Genomic DNA, 17,299 nt, shown 5'->3' with positions numbered 1-17,299 from the left:
ACCACTACACCTGGCTAATTTTTAAAAATTATTTGTAGGCTGGGTGTGGTGGCTCATGCCTGTAATCCCAGCACTTTGGGAGGCCGAGGTGGGCAGATCACCTGAGTTCAGGAGTTGGAGACCAGCCTGGCCAATATGGTGCAACCCTGTCTCTACTAAAAATACAAAAATTAACCGAGCGTAGTGGTGGGCACCTGTAATCCCAGCTACTTGGGCGGCCAAGGCGGGAGAATCGCTTGAACCTGGGAGATGGAGGTTGCAGTGAGCCGAGATTGCACCACTATACTCCAGCCTGGGTGACAGAGCAAGACTCCATCTCAAAAAAAAAAAAAAAAAAATGACTTGTAGAGATGAGGTCTTGCAGTGTTGCTCAGTCTGGTCTTGAACTTCTGGGCTCAAAGAATCCTCTTGCCTTGGCCTCCCGAAGTATTGGGATTCCAGGCGTGAGCCACCATGCCCAACCTATTTTCTGTTTCCCTTTTATTTCTTTTTCTTTTTTTCTTTCTTTTCTTTTCTTCTTTTCTCTTCTTTTCCTTTTCCTTCTTTCTTTTCTTTTTTCTCTTCTTTCTTTTTTTTTTTTTTTTTCCTGAGACAGAGTCTTGCTCTTTTGCCTAGGCTGGAGTACAGTGGCGGGATCTCAGCTCACTGTAACCTCTGCCTCCTGGGTTCAAGTGAATCTCACACCTTAGCCTCCTGAGTTGCTGGGGTTACAGGCGTGCATCACCACGCCTGGCTAATATTTCTTTTTTTAGTAGAAATAGGGTTTTACCATGTTGGCCAGGCTCGTCCCAAACTCCTGACATCATGTGATCCACCAGCCTCAGCCCCGCAAAGTGCTGGGATTACAGGTGTGAGCCACTGTGCCTGGCCGCCACTAACTTTTAAACTGTGCTTCTCTTAGAAGTGTTATTCCTGGCCAGGCATGGTGGCTCACGTCTGTAATCCTAGCTCTTTGGGAGGCTGAGGTGGGTGGATCACCTGAGGTCAGGAGTTCGAGACCAGCCTGGCCAACATGGTGAAATCCCGTCTCTACTAAAAATACAAAAATTAGCTGGGCATGGTAGCGGGTGCCTGTAATCCCAGTAACTTGGGAGGCTGAAGCAGGAGAATCACTTGAACCCAGGAGGCGGAGGTTGCAGTGAGCTGAGATCGCACCATTGCACTCCAGCCTGGGCAACAGAGCAAAAACTCTGTCTCAAAAAAAAAAAAAAATTTTAAGTGTTATTCCATTTATAGATGAGGGGACTATAGTGCAGAGTGAGAAGGCAACCATAATAGCACTGGCTATGGTTGTACTGGCTTGTTCTTATCTCATCAGTGATAAAGGCGAGCAATTAGTTCATCTGGGGATGGATTGAACATATACTGAGGGCAATGGAAGGGTGACAGAGGCTGGAGATACTAGGTCTGCAGTTCCATGAGGGAGGCAGGTAAGTGAAGAGGCTCCAGTGTGCCACAGGAAGCACCTGATGCCCTAAGGTACCTCCAGGAAACTGAAAGCAGAGCTGTATAGTAGGAGCACTGGGTGTAAGAGTGGCCAGAAGTGAGGCGATGGAGGGAGGCTGGTTAGAGCTCTCAGTTGTGAACAGCAGAATCCACTCCAGCTTATATAGGCAGAAAATAAATTTATAGAAGATAATTAGGGGCCAGGCGGGGTGGCTCACACCTGTAATCCCAGTACTTTGAGAGGTCGAGGCGGGTGGATCACTTGATGTCAGGAGTTTGAGACCAGCCTGGCCAACATGGTGAAACCCTGTCTCTACTAAAAATACAAAAATTGACCAGGCATGGTGGTGGGCGCCTATAATCGCAGCTACTTGGGAGGCTGAGGCACGAGAATCATTTAAACCCTGGAGGCAGAGGTTGTAGTGACCCAAGATTGAGCAACTGCACTCCAGCCTGGGCAACAGAGCGAGACTTCCTTTCAAAAAAAAAAAAAAAAAAGATTAATAGGTAGTTTATATCTCTGAGAGGTCCAGAGAATTGGGTTTGGAGGACCATGGGACCAGAAACAATGCCCAAACCACCCCACAGGACTTCCAGCAAAGACTCCACTGCCACCACTCTGCTGGTATAGACCCTGAAGCTCACTGGCTTCAGCGACATGGACACACAAACCCCCATTATTGCTGATCCCCAAAAGCTGGTGGCCTCTGCTCTCATCCTTGTCTTCAAATGGATCCTCTGGAGTGCCTGCTTCCTCACACTGCTCACTTCTGTGCAAAATCTTGCATGCCTGTGTCTGGTTGGGGGGCCTACACTCCCCAGATGTAAGGGAAGTTGGGAAAATGAGTTTTTCTGGCTTTAGTCTTCAGTAGGCAGCATTTGTAAGGGAGAGAGCTCCCCAGTCATAGGAAGAGGTTTGTGGGTCGCTGGGCACACTGGCTCATGCCTGCAATCCCGGCACTTTGGGAGGCCAAGGCAGGAAGATCACTTGAGTCCTGGAATTCGAGACCAGCCTGGGCAACATGGCAAGACCCCTGTCTCTACCAAAAAAAAAAATTTGTTTTAATTAGCCAGGTGTGGTGGTACACACCTGTAGTCACCACTACTCAGGAGGCTGAGGTAGGATGATTGCTTGAGCCCAGGAGTTAAAGGTTGCAGTGAACTATGATCATGCCACTGCACTCCAGCGCAACAGAGCAAGACCCTGTCTCAGGAAGAAAAAAAAAAAAAAAAAAAATGGCAAGCAGTGGGCATGTTCACATAAAAACTTGTACACAAATGTTCATAGCAGTTTGATTTGCAATAGCCAGCAAGTGGAAATGGTGCCGGTGTCTGTGAGCACGTGAGTGGTTAAACAAACTGTGGTCCTTCCATCCCATGGAGGATTCCTCCGCCATAAAAGGCAAGGCCTACTGATGCATGTAACAACTGGGATGAATCTTCAAGGAATTAGGCCAAGCAAAAGAAGCCAGTCCTATAAGGTTGCACACTGTATGATTCCATTCATATAACATTTTGAAATGGCAACAATTTAGGAATGGAAAACAGATTGGTGGTCATCAGGGGCCTGGGATGAGGAGAGAGGGCACAGTGGGCGGGGAGGGGAGTGGGGTTACAAAGGGACACCCCAAGGGATTTTGGTGATGGAAACGTTCTGAGTCTTGACTGTGGAATTGGATATATGGGCCTACACAGATGAATTAAATACAGACATGCACTCTTATGGTCTAAATGTGTGTGTTCCTCTAAAATTCATATGGTAGACCGCCCTTATTTACTTCCCAAGGTCACTATTAAATGGAAAATCCCATATCCTTTAAATTGATTGCTGTTCTGAGCAGCATGATGGAATTTTGTGCCATTCTGCTCAGGACGTGAATAATCACTTTGTCCAGCATATCCACGCTGCAGACACTCCCTGCCCATTAGTCATCTAGTAGCCATCTGGGTTATCAGATTGACTATCAGTGCCTGTGTTCAAGTAACCCTTATTTTACTTAATAATGACCTTAAGCACCAGAGTAGCGATGTTGTCAATTTGGATATTCCAAAGAGAAGCCACTTAAGTGACAAGGTGAAAGTTCCCAACATAATAAAGAAAGAACAAAAAAATCATATGCTGAAATTGCTAAGATCTATGGTAAAAACAAATTTTCTCCCCATGAAATTGTGGACAAGGAAAAAGAAATTCGTGCTAGTTTTGCTTTTGCACCTCAGACTGCAAAAGTTATGGCCACAGTGAATGATAAGTGCTTAGTTGGTGGGTGGAAGACATGAAGAGGAATGTGTTCTGATTGCCATCATTTCAGGCATCCTCTGGGGGTCTTGGGATGTATCCTCTGAAGATAAGGGAATAACTTCGTCCCCAAGGTGATGGTATTAAGAGATAGGGACTTTAGGAGGTGACTGAGTCATGAGGAGTCCACTTTTCACGAATGGGATTCAGTGCCCTCGTGGTAGAGCTTAAAGGAGTGAATTCAGCTTTCTTGTCCTTCCACCTTCTGCTGTGTGGGGATGCAGCAACAGGGTACCATCTTGGAAACAGCAGCCCACACCAGACACCAGTGCCAGAGCCCTGAATTTTTTTTTTTTTTTTTTTTTGAGACGGAGTCTCGCTCTGTCCCAGGCTGGAGTGCAATGGCGCGATCTCGGCTCACTGCAACATCTGCCTCCCAGGTTCAAGCTATTCTCCTGCCTCAGCCTCCTGAGTAGCTGAGATTACAGGCATGCACCACCACGCCTGGCTAATTTTTGTATTTTTAGTAGAGATGGGGTTTCACCATGTTGGCCCGGCTGGTCTTGAACTCCTGACCTCATGATCCACCCACCTTGGCTTCCCAAAGTGCTGGGATTACAGGGGTGAGCCACCGTGCCCAGCCTGGAGCCCTGATATTTGACTTCAGCCTCCAGGACTGTAAGAAATGAATTTCTGTTCTTTAGAAATTACCGGTCAGGCCGGGCACAGTGGCTCACACCTGTAATTCCAGCACTTTGGGAGGCCAAGGCGGTGGATCACCTAAGGTTAAGAGTTCAAGATCAGCCTGGCCAACATGGTGCAACCCCATCTCTACTAAAAATACAAAAATTAGCCAAGCATGGTGGCAGGCACCTCTAATCCCAGCTACTCGAGAGGCTTGAACCCGGGAGGCGGAGGTTGCAGTGAGCCAAGATCGCACCACTGCACTCTAACCTGGGCAACAAGAGCAAAACTCCGTCTCAAAAAAAAAAAAAGAAATTACCAGTCTAAGGTATTTTGTCATAGCGGCACAAAAGGACTAGGACACACACATGCACAAACATGCATATACACATACATGAATTCAAGTAAAACTGGGGAAAACTAACATTGGTGGATTGTGTCAATGGCAACATCCTGCTTGTGCTGCTGTACTAGGGTTGTGCGAGATGTTTCCACTGGGGCAAATGATACAGAGGGTACATGGGACCCCTCTGTATCATCTATTATAACTGCCTATGAATCTGCAATTATATCCACTTTAAAAAGAAAGAAAAAGCAGTGAGATGCCGGAAGACACTAGGGATTTGGGACTTTATTTTAAGAGCTGTGAGCAACTATTGAGGGCTTTTCAGCAGTACTGACGCACATCTTCATTTAACACCTATTTTCTGTCCAATGGTGGGATAATATTATTCTGGTCTAAGTTAAAAGTATGACATTTTAATTTAAAATAAAATGTAAAAGATCTGGGGTGGTTTTGTTGTTGTTGTTGTTGTTGTTGTTTGCCTTATGTGGTTTTCCAGAGTCTCCAAGAAAGCAATTTTAGGCCCAATACATGAGCTCCGATTCCTCTTGCAGCAGAAATAATAAGGAAGGATTCATTCTTTCATTCCTTCCAAAAACATGCATGAAGCATCTGCTATGGGTCAGGCTCTGTGCCAGGCACTGGATTCTGCAGTGAATAAAACATAGTGTTGCCCCTAAGACTATGTTATTAGAAGCTGGGGGAAAAAAACAATGGCTCCAATAAGAAAGGGATTTATTTGAGTCTCTGGGAACCTGTAGTCTGGGGATAAAGGTGCAGTGAGCGTACAACATCCTGAATATTCAGTATCCTCATATTTTTGCTCCATCCTTAACATGTCTTTTTTTTTTTTTTTTTTTTTTTTTTGAGGTGAAGTCTTGCTCTGTCACCCAGGCTGGAGTGCAGTGGTGTTATCTTGGCTCACTGCAACCTCTGCCTCCTGGGTTCAAGCAATTCTCCCTTCTCAGCCACCTGGGTATCTGGGATTATAGGTGTGCGCCACCACACCTGGCTAATTTTTGTATTTTTAGTAGGGACAGGGTTTCACCATGTTGGCCAGGCTGGTCTCGAACTCCTGACCTCAAGTGATCTGCACACCTTGGCCTCCCAAATTGCTGGAATTACAGGTGTGAGCCAACATGCCCAGCCCTTAACACATCTTCTATCCTTAAGTTCACTGTGTAGTTGCAAGGTGGCCTTGGCACGTCCACTCACTATAAGGAGGCAGGAGGGAAGAGCCAGCCCCTGGGAACTGGAGCCATCAGCTTCTGTTCACATCTCATTACCCATAACTTAGTCACATGACTATTCCTGTCTGCAAGGGAGCTGGGAAATCCAAATTCTCTGGTTAAGGCAAGGGGAGAGTGGATATGGATTGGTCACTAGCTGCTGCAAACACAAGGACCTTATCATCTAGGGGAGGAGGCAAGAATGTAACTCTGGTGACAGTATAGGCTGGTAACTGTGGTAGTAATAGAAGGGTGACAGAAAAGTTGCAGAGCCACAGATTCAGCCTTAAGCAATCAGGGAAGGGTTCAAAGAGGAGGAGACCTTTTGAAGAAATGCCCAGGAGAGGGAACTGCCTTGCATACACCAAAGCATAGAGGCATAAAAGGGTTTGTCATGTTGGACACATGAGAGAGTAGAGTCTAATGTCGCTGGAGCAGAAGGTGCTTTCAGGAGTGATGGGAGAAGGGGCCAAAAGGCGGGCTGGGCCCAGAACTGGCAGCACTGGATGCACAGCATCACTCCATTCCCAGTAATTCTGTGGATGATCCTCCCCAAAAAACAAATCCCACTTTTCCCCTACTTGAAAACTTCTGTCCATCCCCTATTCCTTATACCTGTGGTTCTCACAATGGGGTTTCCTGACCAGCAGGAGACATGGCAGAAATGCAAATGCAGATTCTCAGGCCTCATCCCGCACATACTCAGTGGGTGGTGGCACCCAGCAGCCTGTGTTTCGGCAAGCGCCCACTTGACCCTGACGCAGGCTGAAGTTTGAGAATTACTGCGTTCTAAGACCGAGTCCTAATTACTTTCTCATGATTTCTGAAACTGGAGTTTACAAACGTACTCTTAGGAAATTATGGTTTTCTGTGAGTTGTTTTAAAAAATTAATATTTTTAATGTTCTTTTAAATATGGACTTGTTCAAGTCTGGACAACCTTTTCATCTAATTTCAGGCTCTGCTTTTGCCTTTGTGTTTACAGTGGCATTGGGGCCACCTGGAACAGTTTTAATTGTCCTAGCTAAATGACATACGAGCAGCAGCAGTTTTCATTTGTGAGTAACGTGCAGTGTGAGGTGTGCACAGTGGTTTGAATGGAGAAGAAAGGTGGAAGAGTTACGTTGTCAAATGGCCCGTAGTAATAAGAAAACCACAGGAACCCAGCGGCGAGTCAGTTCCAGATCTCCATTTGGAATAGCTATTTAGTTTCACAAAACCGCATCATCTGTCATATCAAGTTAATATTGTTAATTTCAACATTGCTGACTTTGTGGTATTGCTTGTGTTTTGCCTGCAAATATGTTTGTGTTTTATAGCTGCTTAAAAGCTACAAGCCTCTAAAGAGTTTACATTTGGTTTGATGATATACATATTTGAGTTACATGATAACAAAAATAATGTAAGCTGGCCGGGCGTGGTGGCTCATGCCTGTAATCCCAGCACTTTGGGAGGCTGAGGCGGGCGGATCACCTAAGGTCAGGAGTGCGAGACCAGTCTGACCAACATGGAGAAACCCCATCTCTACTAAAAATACAAAATTAGCTGGGCGTGGTGGTGGCGCCTGTACTCTGGAGGCTGGGGCAGAAGAATCACTTGAACCCGGGAGGCAGAGGTTGCAGTGAGCTGAGATCGTGCTATTGCACTCTAGCCTGGGCGACGACAGTGAAACTCTGTCTCAAAATAATAATAATAATAATAATAATAATGTAAGCCAACAGGAATTTCTGTTCTTTAATGTGGGGAGTAGAGGGGTGGGCATCTGCAAATTACTTAAGATTAAGCCAGGGTTCTGGGTTACAGACAACAGGAGTGGTCTCTGGTTAAGGTCAGCAGAAACGGAGCCCACTGGCTGGCTGTTGGGTGACTGAAGAACAGATGGGAAGGCTGGACAACCAGTCTGAGAAAGTGGTCAGGAGCTAGAGAACGTGGCCAGGTCTGCCCCGGGAGCCATCTGGTGGAGACGGACTCCTGACTCTCCCCATACTGCAGCCTGGGCACTGCCATTCCCGGACTCTTGATGTTGCCACCACCAAGCCTTCGAATCATCCCCTCAAGAGTTCTGATCCTGGGCAGGTGCATCCAGTTGGCTGAGCCTGTGTCGTAGCCCTAGGGAGGGATTATCCAGCTCCCTTTGGCTTCCGTAGACCAACTCCACAGAAGAATTTCTCCTAAATAGGAAGAGTGGCCAGATGCTTGGGAGCCAAACCCACACCAATATTCACTCTAAACCCTCTCGTATAAAACAGAAAACGGGACCAGTTCCAGGGATGTCAGCATTAAATGAGATAAGCTGGCGAGCAGCCACTCTGAAGTCCTGCCCACACATTCATGGTAATTGCTGGAGCAGGGTGCGCCAAAGCCCCGCTGTGATCAAGAGCAGCGATAAAAGACCCAGACGCCATCCTTGGTATTTTTGTTTCGTGACCCTCACTACAGTGGGCCTATCAGGAGGAATCGCCCAAGGTAACCTAACAGAAACCATGAGAAACTGTGTCTTCCTTGATGTAAACCTGCTGCTTCTGACATGTATCAAAACAAGCTAATAAAAGGCATCTTGCTCAGATTTTGGAGTTGAAATTGAGAAAACAGAGTATTTATCATTATGGCACTATTACGTTCCCATCCTCCTGGGCTAATCACATGGTTGGTTTTGCTCAGAACATGAGGGATGGGAAGCGCCTGCCCAGGTCTCTGATAGCACTTGCTAAAAATGCTTCCCTGCCGTGCGCACATGTGGCTGCAATTAACTGTGAAGAAAACTGCTGCACGAGGAGAGACTGTGTATTATGTACTCCACCTTATGAGACAGTTACCCTTTCTTATTTGGGCTGCAAATCCTCCACTTTGAAGGTGTTTCATTTTGGAAACTACACAGGAAGTTCCTGATATTGTGCATTGCTTTCTTTGGAGGGATTTCTGCACAAGGAAATAGGTTTGTTTTTCTCCGTCCTTCTCCAGTTACATGAAGGTCTTGGAGAAAGCCCCTTTGCTTTGGCTACTGCATGATCTATTCACCCCCTGCCTCTCTGACCTCAGTCCCTAACCCCATTTGGATCTCTCATTCCCACCCCACTGCAGACACACTGGGCCCCTGCGTGGTTTGGAAACATGCTGGGTACTCCCCTGCCTCTGGGCCTATGCACCTGCTGTGCCCTCGCCTGGCACATCACATTCTTCCCTCATTATATACACATGCTTTGCTCCCTCAACTTCCTTCACGTTGCTGCTCAAACGTTGCCTTATTATAGATGTCTTTCTGTTTCTACTAATTCCACCCTTGACTTCCCAGGCACTTTCTCATTAATCCTGCTCCATTATTCTCTAGGGCACCTGATTCACTACATATTTACTTTCTTTTTTGTTTTCTTTTTGAAGTAAGGTATCACTTTGTCACCCAGGCTGGAGTGCAGTGACACGAACACAGCTCACTGCAGCCTCCACCTCTCGGGCTCAAGTGATCCTCCTGCCTCAGCCCCACCACAAGTAGCTGGGACTATAGGTGCCCGCCACCACACCCGGCTAATTTTTTGTATTTTTTGCAGAGATGGGGTTTTGTCATGTTGCCCAGGCTATTCTCAAACTCCTGAGCTTAAGTGATCTGCCTGCCTCAGCCCATATTTACTTTTCAAAAGAATTTTAAAAAATTTTTTAGAGACAAGATCTCACTCTGTCACCCAGGATGGAATGCAGTGGCGCAATCATAACTCACTGCAGACTCAAATTCCTGGGCTCAAGTAATCCTCCTGCTGCAGCCTCCAGAGTAGCTGGGACTACAGGCATGCACCACCATGCCTGGCTGACTTTTTAATTTTTTGTAGAGACAGGGTCTCACTTTGTTGCTCAGCTGGTCTTGAACTCCTGGCCTCAAGTGATCCTCCCTTCTCAGCCTCCCAAAGTGCTAGGATTACAGGTGTGAGCCACCATGCCTCAGTCATATTTTCTGTTTCTTTTTCTTTTTTTTGAGACAGAGTCTTGCTCTGTCACCCAGGCTGGAGTGCAGTGGCACGATCATGGCTCACTGCAAGCTCCGCCTCCTGGGTTCACACCATTCTCCTGCCTCAGCCTCCTGAGTAGCTGGGACTACAGGCGCCCACCGCCACGCCCGGCTAATTTTTTTTTTTTTTTGTATTTTTATTAAAGACGAGGTTTCACCGTGTTAACCAGGATGGTCTTGATCTCCTGACCTCGTGATTCACCCGCCTCGGCCTCCCAAAGTGCTGGTAACAGCTACTCACAGGCGTGAGCCACCGCACCCGGCCCATATTTGCTTTTTAATGTGTTATTATCTGTCTTTTCCTACTAGAATGCAGTCTTAATTAGGCAGAGACTAGATCTTCTTCCCTGCTAATTGTGAGTGCCCAGCACATAGTAAACACTCAATGAACTATGTGTTGAATGAGTGGCTGCATGTAACAGAGCTATCATTTAGTGAGTAACAGAATTACAAACATTCTTTCTAATAGAGAGTGAATTACAGCAGTGTAATTAATACAACACTCAGGGTCAAAGGCAGTGAAGGGCCCATACGACTGTAAGAGGAGCTGTCAGGATCAGAAGCCACTGGGTGAAGGGGAAAATGCACATTTAAGTCTTTAGTCTGGACCCCACCTCTGTACCCGTCTCATATATCCAGTTTCCCTCCCAATGTCTCCTTTCGGATGTCTCTCAGACAGCTCACACAACGTGCAAAATGGAACTCTTGGTTCTACCCCAAGGATAATTCTGCTCCTCCCCCAACTTCCCATTTTGGTTAAGGATCACCTTTCATCTCTGCTCAGGCCAAAAGCCAAGTTGTCATCCCGGGTGCCTTGCATTCCTTCCAGAAGGTTTGCTGACAGAGATGACCAGCTGGCCACCAAAGGCCCGTGTTCTCTTTCCACAGAGCTGGTGATAGGAAGTGGCTGCCCACCCAGGGACTACATTTCCTAGCCCACCTTCATTCAGTGAGGCCACGTGACTGGTTCTCACCAATGAAATATAAAGTGTTGTGTGCCACAACCTGGCCCATATAATGAGGAAGCACGTGTGCCTTCTCCATGCTCTTTCTCCATCTGCTTGCTGGCGAAAGAGGATCTTGCAATGAACTCTGGGGCCCCAGAGGCTGGCAGAGGCACAAGACAGAAGGCTCTTGGGTCCCTGAGTCACTACTTGGGGAAGAGTCACTTGCTCTTCCAGAATACCTGTTTGGACTTGTAAAGGAAAATTTAAAAATCTCAGGACCCCCCCCACATTCCTTATAAGGGAAGGTTAGGCCTGGCTGCTGAGTCACGCAACACCCCCTTCCCGATGAATAGCTGTTACTAGCATTATGCCTCAGCCAGGTCCCTGCAGAAGGGTAAAAGGCCTCAGGCATCTATCCGTGCCCCACCGACAGTCTATTCTCCACACAGCCATCAGAGAGCTCTTTTAAGAACTCACATAGGCTTGGCACGGTGGCTCATGCCTGTAATCCCAGCACTTTGGGAGGCCAAGATGGGCAGATCATTTGAGGTCAGGAGTTCAAGACCAGCCTGGCCAATATGGTGAAACGCCACCTCTACCAAAAATACAAAAATTAGCTGGGCATGGTGGCAGGCGCCTGTAGTCCCAGCTACTTGGGAGGCTGAGGCAGGAGAAATGCCTGAACCCAGGAAGTGGAGGTTGCAGTGAGCCAAGATTGTACCACCGCATTCCAGCCTAGATGACGGAGATTCCAACTCAAAAAAAACAAAACAAAACAAAACAAAAAAACCCCCAAAAAACCTCACATCGCGTTACCCTAATTCCTAACCTCCCTCGAGTGGCTTTTGGCATGCAGAATAAAGTCAGGGCTCCTTACCACAGCCGGACCACTTCCCAGATTTTCCTTGAATTTGTCCCCCAACCCCTATTTCCTATGTTCCAGCCACCCAGGCCTTCCCTGCATCTCTCCATCATGGTGACTGTGTTCCTGTCCCAGAGTCTTTGTGCTTGCTATTCTTTCTGCTGGAAATCTTTTTACCCTAGATTGTGGCATGGCTGTCTCCTTGTCATCATTCAGGCCTCAGCTCAAATGTCACCTCCTCAGAGAGGCCCTCCCTGATCACCCTGCTGGAGTGATGCTATTCCGATGCCACAACCTGTCACCCTGTATTTCATTGCTCTGTTTTATTTTCTCCATAGCACTTGCCATTATTTTAAATGGTCTTTTTTCACTATTTTGAATGATCTCTTTTATGTTATCTTAACTTACATGACTTAAATTATGTTTCCTGGCTAACGGTCTCTCTCCCCACCTCTTCCCCAACACCTCCCTGTTAGAGGAGAAGCTCCATGAGAGTGAAACCTTGCTTGTCTTACTGAGAGTTGTAACATCAACATCTAGAATGTAAATGGCAAACAGATGGCACTCTAGACAGAAGGAAGGAAGGCAGGGAGGGAGAGAGAGACGGAAGAAGGGAGGGAGGAAAGAAAGAAGAAAGGGAGGAAGGCAGGGAGGGAGGAAGAAGGAAGGGAGGGAGGAAGGAAGTGGGAGAGGGAAAGAAAGACAGCAGGGAGGAAGGGAGGGAGGGAGGGAGGGAGGAAGGAAGGAAGGAAGGAAAAAGGGAAGAAGAGAGCAAAAAAAGGGATGGAGGAAGAAAGGAAGGAAGAAAGGGAGACATGGAGGAAGGAAGAATTGCCCTAATGGGCCAAGTGTGGTGGCTCATGCCTGTAATCCCAGCACTTTGGGAGACCAAGGCGGGTGGATCACCTGAAGTCAGGAGTTTGAGACCAGCCTGGGCAACACAGTGAAATCCCGTCTCCACTAAAAATACAAAAATTAGCCTGGCATGGTGATGCGCGCCTGTGATAATACCAGCCACTTGGGAGACTGAGGCATGAGAATCACTTGGACCCAGGAGGCAGAGGTTGCAGTGAGCTGAGATCATGCTTCAGCCTGGGCAACAGAGTGAGACTCCATCTCAAAAAAAAAAAAAACAAAAAACTGCCCTCATTAGATTGAGACCCCTCACAGTGTAACCTCAGGATTCACATAAGGTCCCTGGGGAGAGGAGTGAGGGGGCAGGGGAAAGACATGTGGAAGCCGGACTGGGCATCACTGTGGCTTTTGCAGCAGCCTCAAAGATCTAGAAATGACATTAGCCACTGCCATGGGGCATCAGCTTGCTATTCTTTGGAAGGCCTCTCTCCCACTCTGGAAATAAAACAAACACATCCTCGCTCTCCTTTCCCCCTGTCTGTACTAAAATCTCATTTACTTGGGACCCAAACCCATTTCCCTTATTGCTCTAAGGAGGAGAGGGTTTTGTTTTGGTCTGAAGTAGCAGGGCACTTTACTTTTTCGAGTCTTTTGTTACCACTATTAATTTTTTTAGAGACAGGGTCTCTGTCACCCAGGTTGGACTGCAGGGGCACCATCATGGCTCACTGCAGCCTCGACCTCCTGGGCTCAAATGATCCTCCTGTCTCAGCCTCCCAAATAGCTGGGACTACAGACACATGCCACTGTGCCCTGTGGAATTCAAGATTTTAACGCCTCTATGTCCTAGAAAGATGATGATGCCTCCTTATATATGTAATTTAGAAGGATATTAAGCTGTCAAATAGTCTAAAGAAGATCTGATTTCACCCAAGATGACTAATCTGGTTATATATATCAAATTATTTCAAAAATCATTTTGTACATTGCGGTGCCCTGCATACAGACATAGCCTGCTTGCTGGGTAATCCGGCAGTGCTACATGCAGTGGGCGCACACATGACTTTGACCTGGGACCCACTTTCACCGATTATGTGGCTATTCTAATGCAAACACGCACTTTTCTAAGTAGGAGTCATCCCCGTCATATAGGTGAGGAAATAGAGGCCTGGGCAGGTAGGACCCAGGTTTGAACTCAGGTCCGTCCAATACCAACGTATCAGCAACTTTCCTGTGCCAGGGGCTTCCCACCCTTTGGTAAACATGGTGCTGACATTCAAACCCCAGCAAATTCCAGCTCCATGTGGTGGTGCAGAGAGGATGGGAAACCAAGAGGAAACGTTTCCCTTCAGAGTGGAAGCACTTTTGTAAAAAAGTAGACACAGTTTTTTCTTCTTTTTTCTTTTTTTTTTTTTTTTTGAGACGGAGTCTCACACTGTTGCCCAGGCTGGAGTGCTATGGCATGATCTTGGCTCACTGCAACCTCCGCCTCCCAGGTTTAAGCGATTCTCTTGCCTCAGCCTCCCGAGTAGCTGGGATTACAGGTGCCCACTACCACGCCCAGCTAATTTTTTGTATTTTTAGTATAGATGGGGTTTCACTCTGCTGGCCAGGCTGGTCTTGAACTCCTGACCTCGTGATCCACCCGCCTCGGCCTCCCAAAATGTTGGGATTACAGGTGTGAGCCACTGCGCCCAGGCAACTTTTTTTTTTTTTTTTTTTGGGATGAAGTCTCACTCTGTCACCCAGGCTAGAGTGCAGTGGTGTGATCTTGGCTCACTGCATCCTGCCTCCCAGGTTCAAGCGATTCTCCGCCTCAGCCTCCAGAGCAGCTGGGATTACAGGTGTGCACTACCACACCTGGATAATTTTTGTATTTTCAGTAGCGATGGGGTGTTGCCATGTTGGCCGGGTTGGTCTTGAACTCCTGACCTCAGGTGATCCACCCATGTTGCATCTTAAAGTGCTGGGATTACAAGCTTGAGCCATCATGCCCCAAAGTGCTGGGATTACAGGCTTGGGCCACTGCACCCTGCCAAATGCAATTATTTGTTTAGATTCTCCAAAGGTCTTTTCTGGGTGAACTTAGTGGTATTATTGAAAGATTGTTCAATGAGAAGTTGGATCAGCTGGTTTGCATCCTGGTGTTACTGCTCGTGCAAATGTCCTACCTTCTCTGAGCCCCTGTTTTCTCATCTGTATAATGGGACAGTCTTCTTCATAGAATCACACTGCATTAAATGAGAACGTTCAACACTGCACACACTTGGCATCCAATAACCTTGTCCTTCCTTCCTCCTTCCCTCCCTCCCACCTTCCTTCCTTCCTTCCTCCTTCCTTTCTCCCTTCCTTCCTCTTTCGCTTCCTTCCTTCCTCCTTCCCTCCTCCTTCCTTCCTTCCTCTTCCCCTCCCTCCCTCCTTCCTTCCTTCTTCCTTCCTTCCTCCCTCCCTCCTTCCTTCCTCCTTCCCTCCCTCCCTCCCTTCATTCCTTCGTTCCTTCCTCCTTCTCTCCCTCCCTCCTTCCTTCCTCCCTCCCTCCTTCTTCCTTCCTTCCTTCCTCCCTCCCTTCTCTTTTTTCCTTCCTTCCTTCCTTCCTTCCTTCCTTCCTTCCTTATTATTTTAGATTATTTCTTATTCTTTCCTCTGTCCCTGAAATAAGATCATTTTGTTTTTCTACTGAGTACTTTGGTTCCCAGAAAAGTAGAAATGCAACTGTTCTCACACTATGATAAAAGTAATAAGTTATTGCTAGAAGGGATTTTTAGAGCTCCTCCACCAAAAATGGCAAACATCTGGTTCACTCATTCTTTTCTTTTCTTTTTCTTTTTTTTTTTTTCTGAGACAGAAAAAAACCTCAACCTCCCGGGCTCAGGTGATTCTCCCACCTCTGCCTCCTAAGTAGCTGGGACTAGAGGCATACACTACCATGCCCGGCTAACTTTTTTGTATTTTTAGTAGAGATGGGGTTTCACTGTGTTGCCCAGGCTGGTCTTGAACTCCTGGGCTCAAGCAATCATCCCGCCTCAGCCTCCCAAAGTGCTGGGACTACAAGCGTGAGCCACCTCGCCCAGCCTGATTCTTCCCTTTCCACTAATCCATAGAAATGATCGCCAGCTGATCTCCCTGGAAGCCACACACCCATAAGGGTCAGTGAAGTCAAGCACAGTCCAGTGATGAGAAACCTGGTCCATGCAGGCGTGGGGTGGACTGGCTCTAAGATGGCCACAACCAGTGCCACGTGTGGAAGGAGTTAAGGCGTTCAGTTCATCAGTTAACAATTTCTTAAGGCTCTTCAATGGGTGAATGGTTTAAAAAAACTTTTCCCTTCCACGCCAATTGCCAATAAGTAGTTTATATTCTAGTTTGTCCTCCCATGTCATACTTCTAAGGGACAAATAAGGGGAATATCAACAGCTGCCAATCTGAACTGCTCATAGTACATATAGACTTCTACTATTCCCCTCATTGCACTAACCTGGCTGTGGAAAATGTGTTTTTCTACTCCATATCCCTTTGCTTATGATGTACTTTCATGAATCTCTCCTGTTTTCTTCTCTTCACTCCAACTTGTTCCAAAAAAGCACTGAGGAATCAGAAGATGTGGGTTCTAGTTCAGACCCCTCTCTAGGTGACACAGTGAGTTATTCTATACCTCTGCATCTTCCAGGTTCTCCCCCTCTGTGGGGAGCTGAGACCAGATCAGGTTTGGCAAACAGGTTTCCTTTTGAGCACGTGCTCTGCCTGGAGCCCTCTCTTGAGAAGGGCTCTAGCAGCACGGTTGAGGCTTAGTGACAAAGTGTCAAGATTGATTATTAATGTCTGCTATGGGCAGGGAATAAGAATGAGTGAACCTGGCCGGGTGCAGTGGCTCATGCCTGTAATCCCAGCACTTTGGGAGGCTGAGGCGGGAGGATCACTTGAGGTCAGGAGTTCAAGACCAGCCTGGCCAACATAGTGAAACTCCATCTCTACTAAAAATACAAAAATTAGCCAGGCATGGTGGAATGTGCCTGTAATCCCAGCTACTTGGGAGGCTGAGGCAGGAGAATTGCTTGAACCTGGGAGGTGGAGTTTGCAGTGAGCTGAGATCGTGCCACCGCACTCCAGCCTGGGTGACAGAGTGAGAAGAAGAAGAAGGAGGAAGAGGAGGAGGAGAAGAAGAAAATAAAGGAGGAGGAGGAGAAGGAGGAGAAGGAGGAGGGGGGAGGAGGAAAAGAAGGAGGAGGAGGAGAAGGAGGAGGGGGAGGAGAAGGAGGAGAGGGAGGAGAAGGAGGAGAAGGAGGAGGGAGAAAAAGAGGAGGGAAGAGAAGGAGGGAGGAGAAGAGGAGAGAGGAGAAGAGGAGGGGGAGGAGGAGGAGCAGGAGGAGGAAGCATAAGAGGAAGAGGAAGAAGAGGAAAAAGGAGGAGGAAGAGGAAGAAGAAGAGGAAGAAGAAAGAGAAGAATCAGATTCTTTGAGCAATTTGAACTATGAAGATATGGAAGGAGTCAGTTACCTATGGGGGCAAAAGCTAAAAGGAGTAATAGAGATAGTAATAAGGGAGCCAAAGCTGTGAGGAAAGTCCTTGGCAGAGAGATGAGAAAGAACTAGATTGAGGAAGATGCACAAAGAAACAGAGTGAAAGGGAAACTGAGAAGATGTGTAGTCCATGGGTGAAAAAGCACAACACAGCCACAACGTGTCCTTCCAGACTCTGCACTTT

At 47.2% G+C, this 17,299-nt stretch overlaps 1 protein-coding gene across 2 annotated transcripts in view; it reads left to right on the top strand.

Moving 5' to 3' along the window:
• Nucleotides 1-17,299, top strand: part of LOC105477710 (TAM41 mitochondrial translocator assembly and maintenance homolog) — a 123,602-nt gene that overhangs the window by 102,091 nt on the left and 4,212 nt on the right. Inside the window, exon 8 of one of the 2 annotated variants that reach the window (XM_011734375.3) lies at nt 8,187-8,549. The exons of the other annotated variant lie outside the window; for it this stretch is intronic. Coding sequence (XP_011732677.2) covers nt 8,187-8,224 — 38 coding nt within the window. The 3' untranslated portion in view covers nt 8,225-8,549. Of the gene's footprint in view, nt 1-8,186; nt 8,550-17,299 lie in introns of those variants that run through there. 2 annotated transcript variants of the gene reach the window in all.

Source organism: Macaca nemestrina, chromosome 2, assembly GCF_043159975.1.
Source record: "Macaca nemestrina isolate mMacNem1 chromosome 2, mMacNem.hap1, whole genome shotgun sequence".
Lineage (NCBI taxonomy): Eukaryota > Metazoa > Chordata > Mammalia > Primates > Cercopithecidae > Macaca > Macaca nemestrina.
Note: the sequence above shows the minus strand (reverse complement) of the source record. Positions and strands in the feature narration are given on the sequence as shown.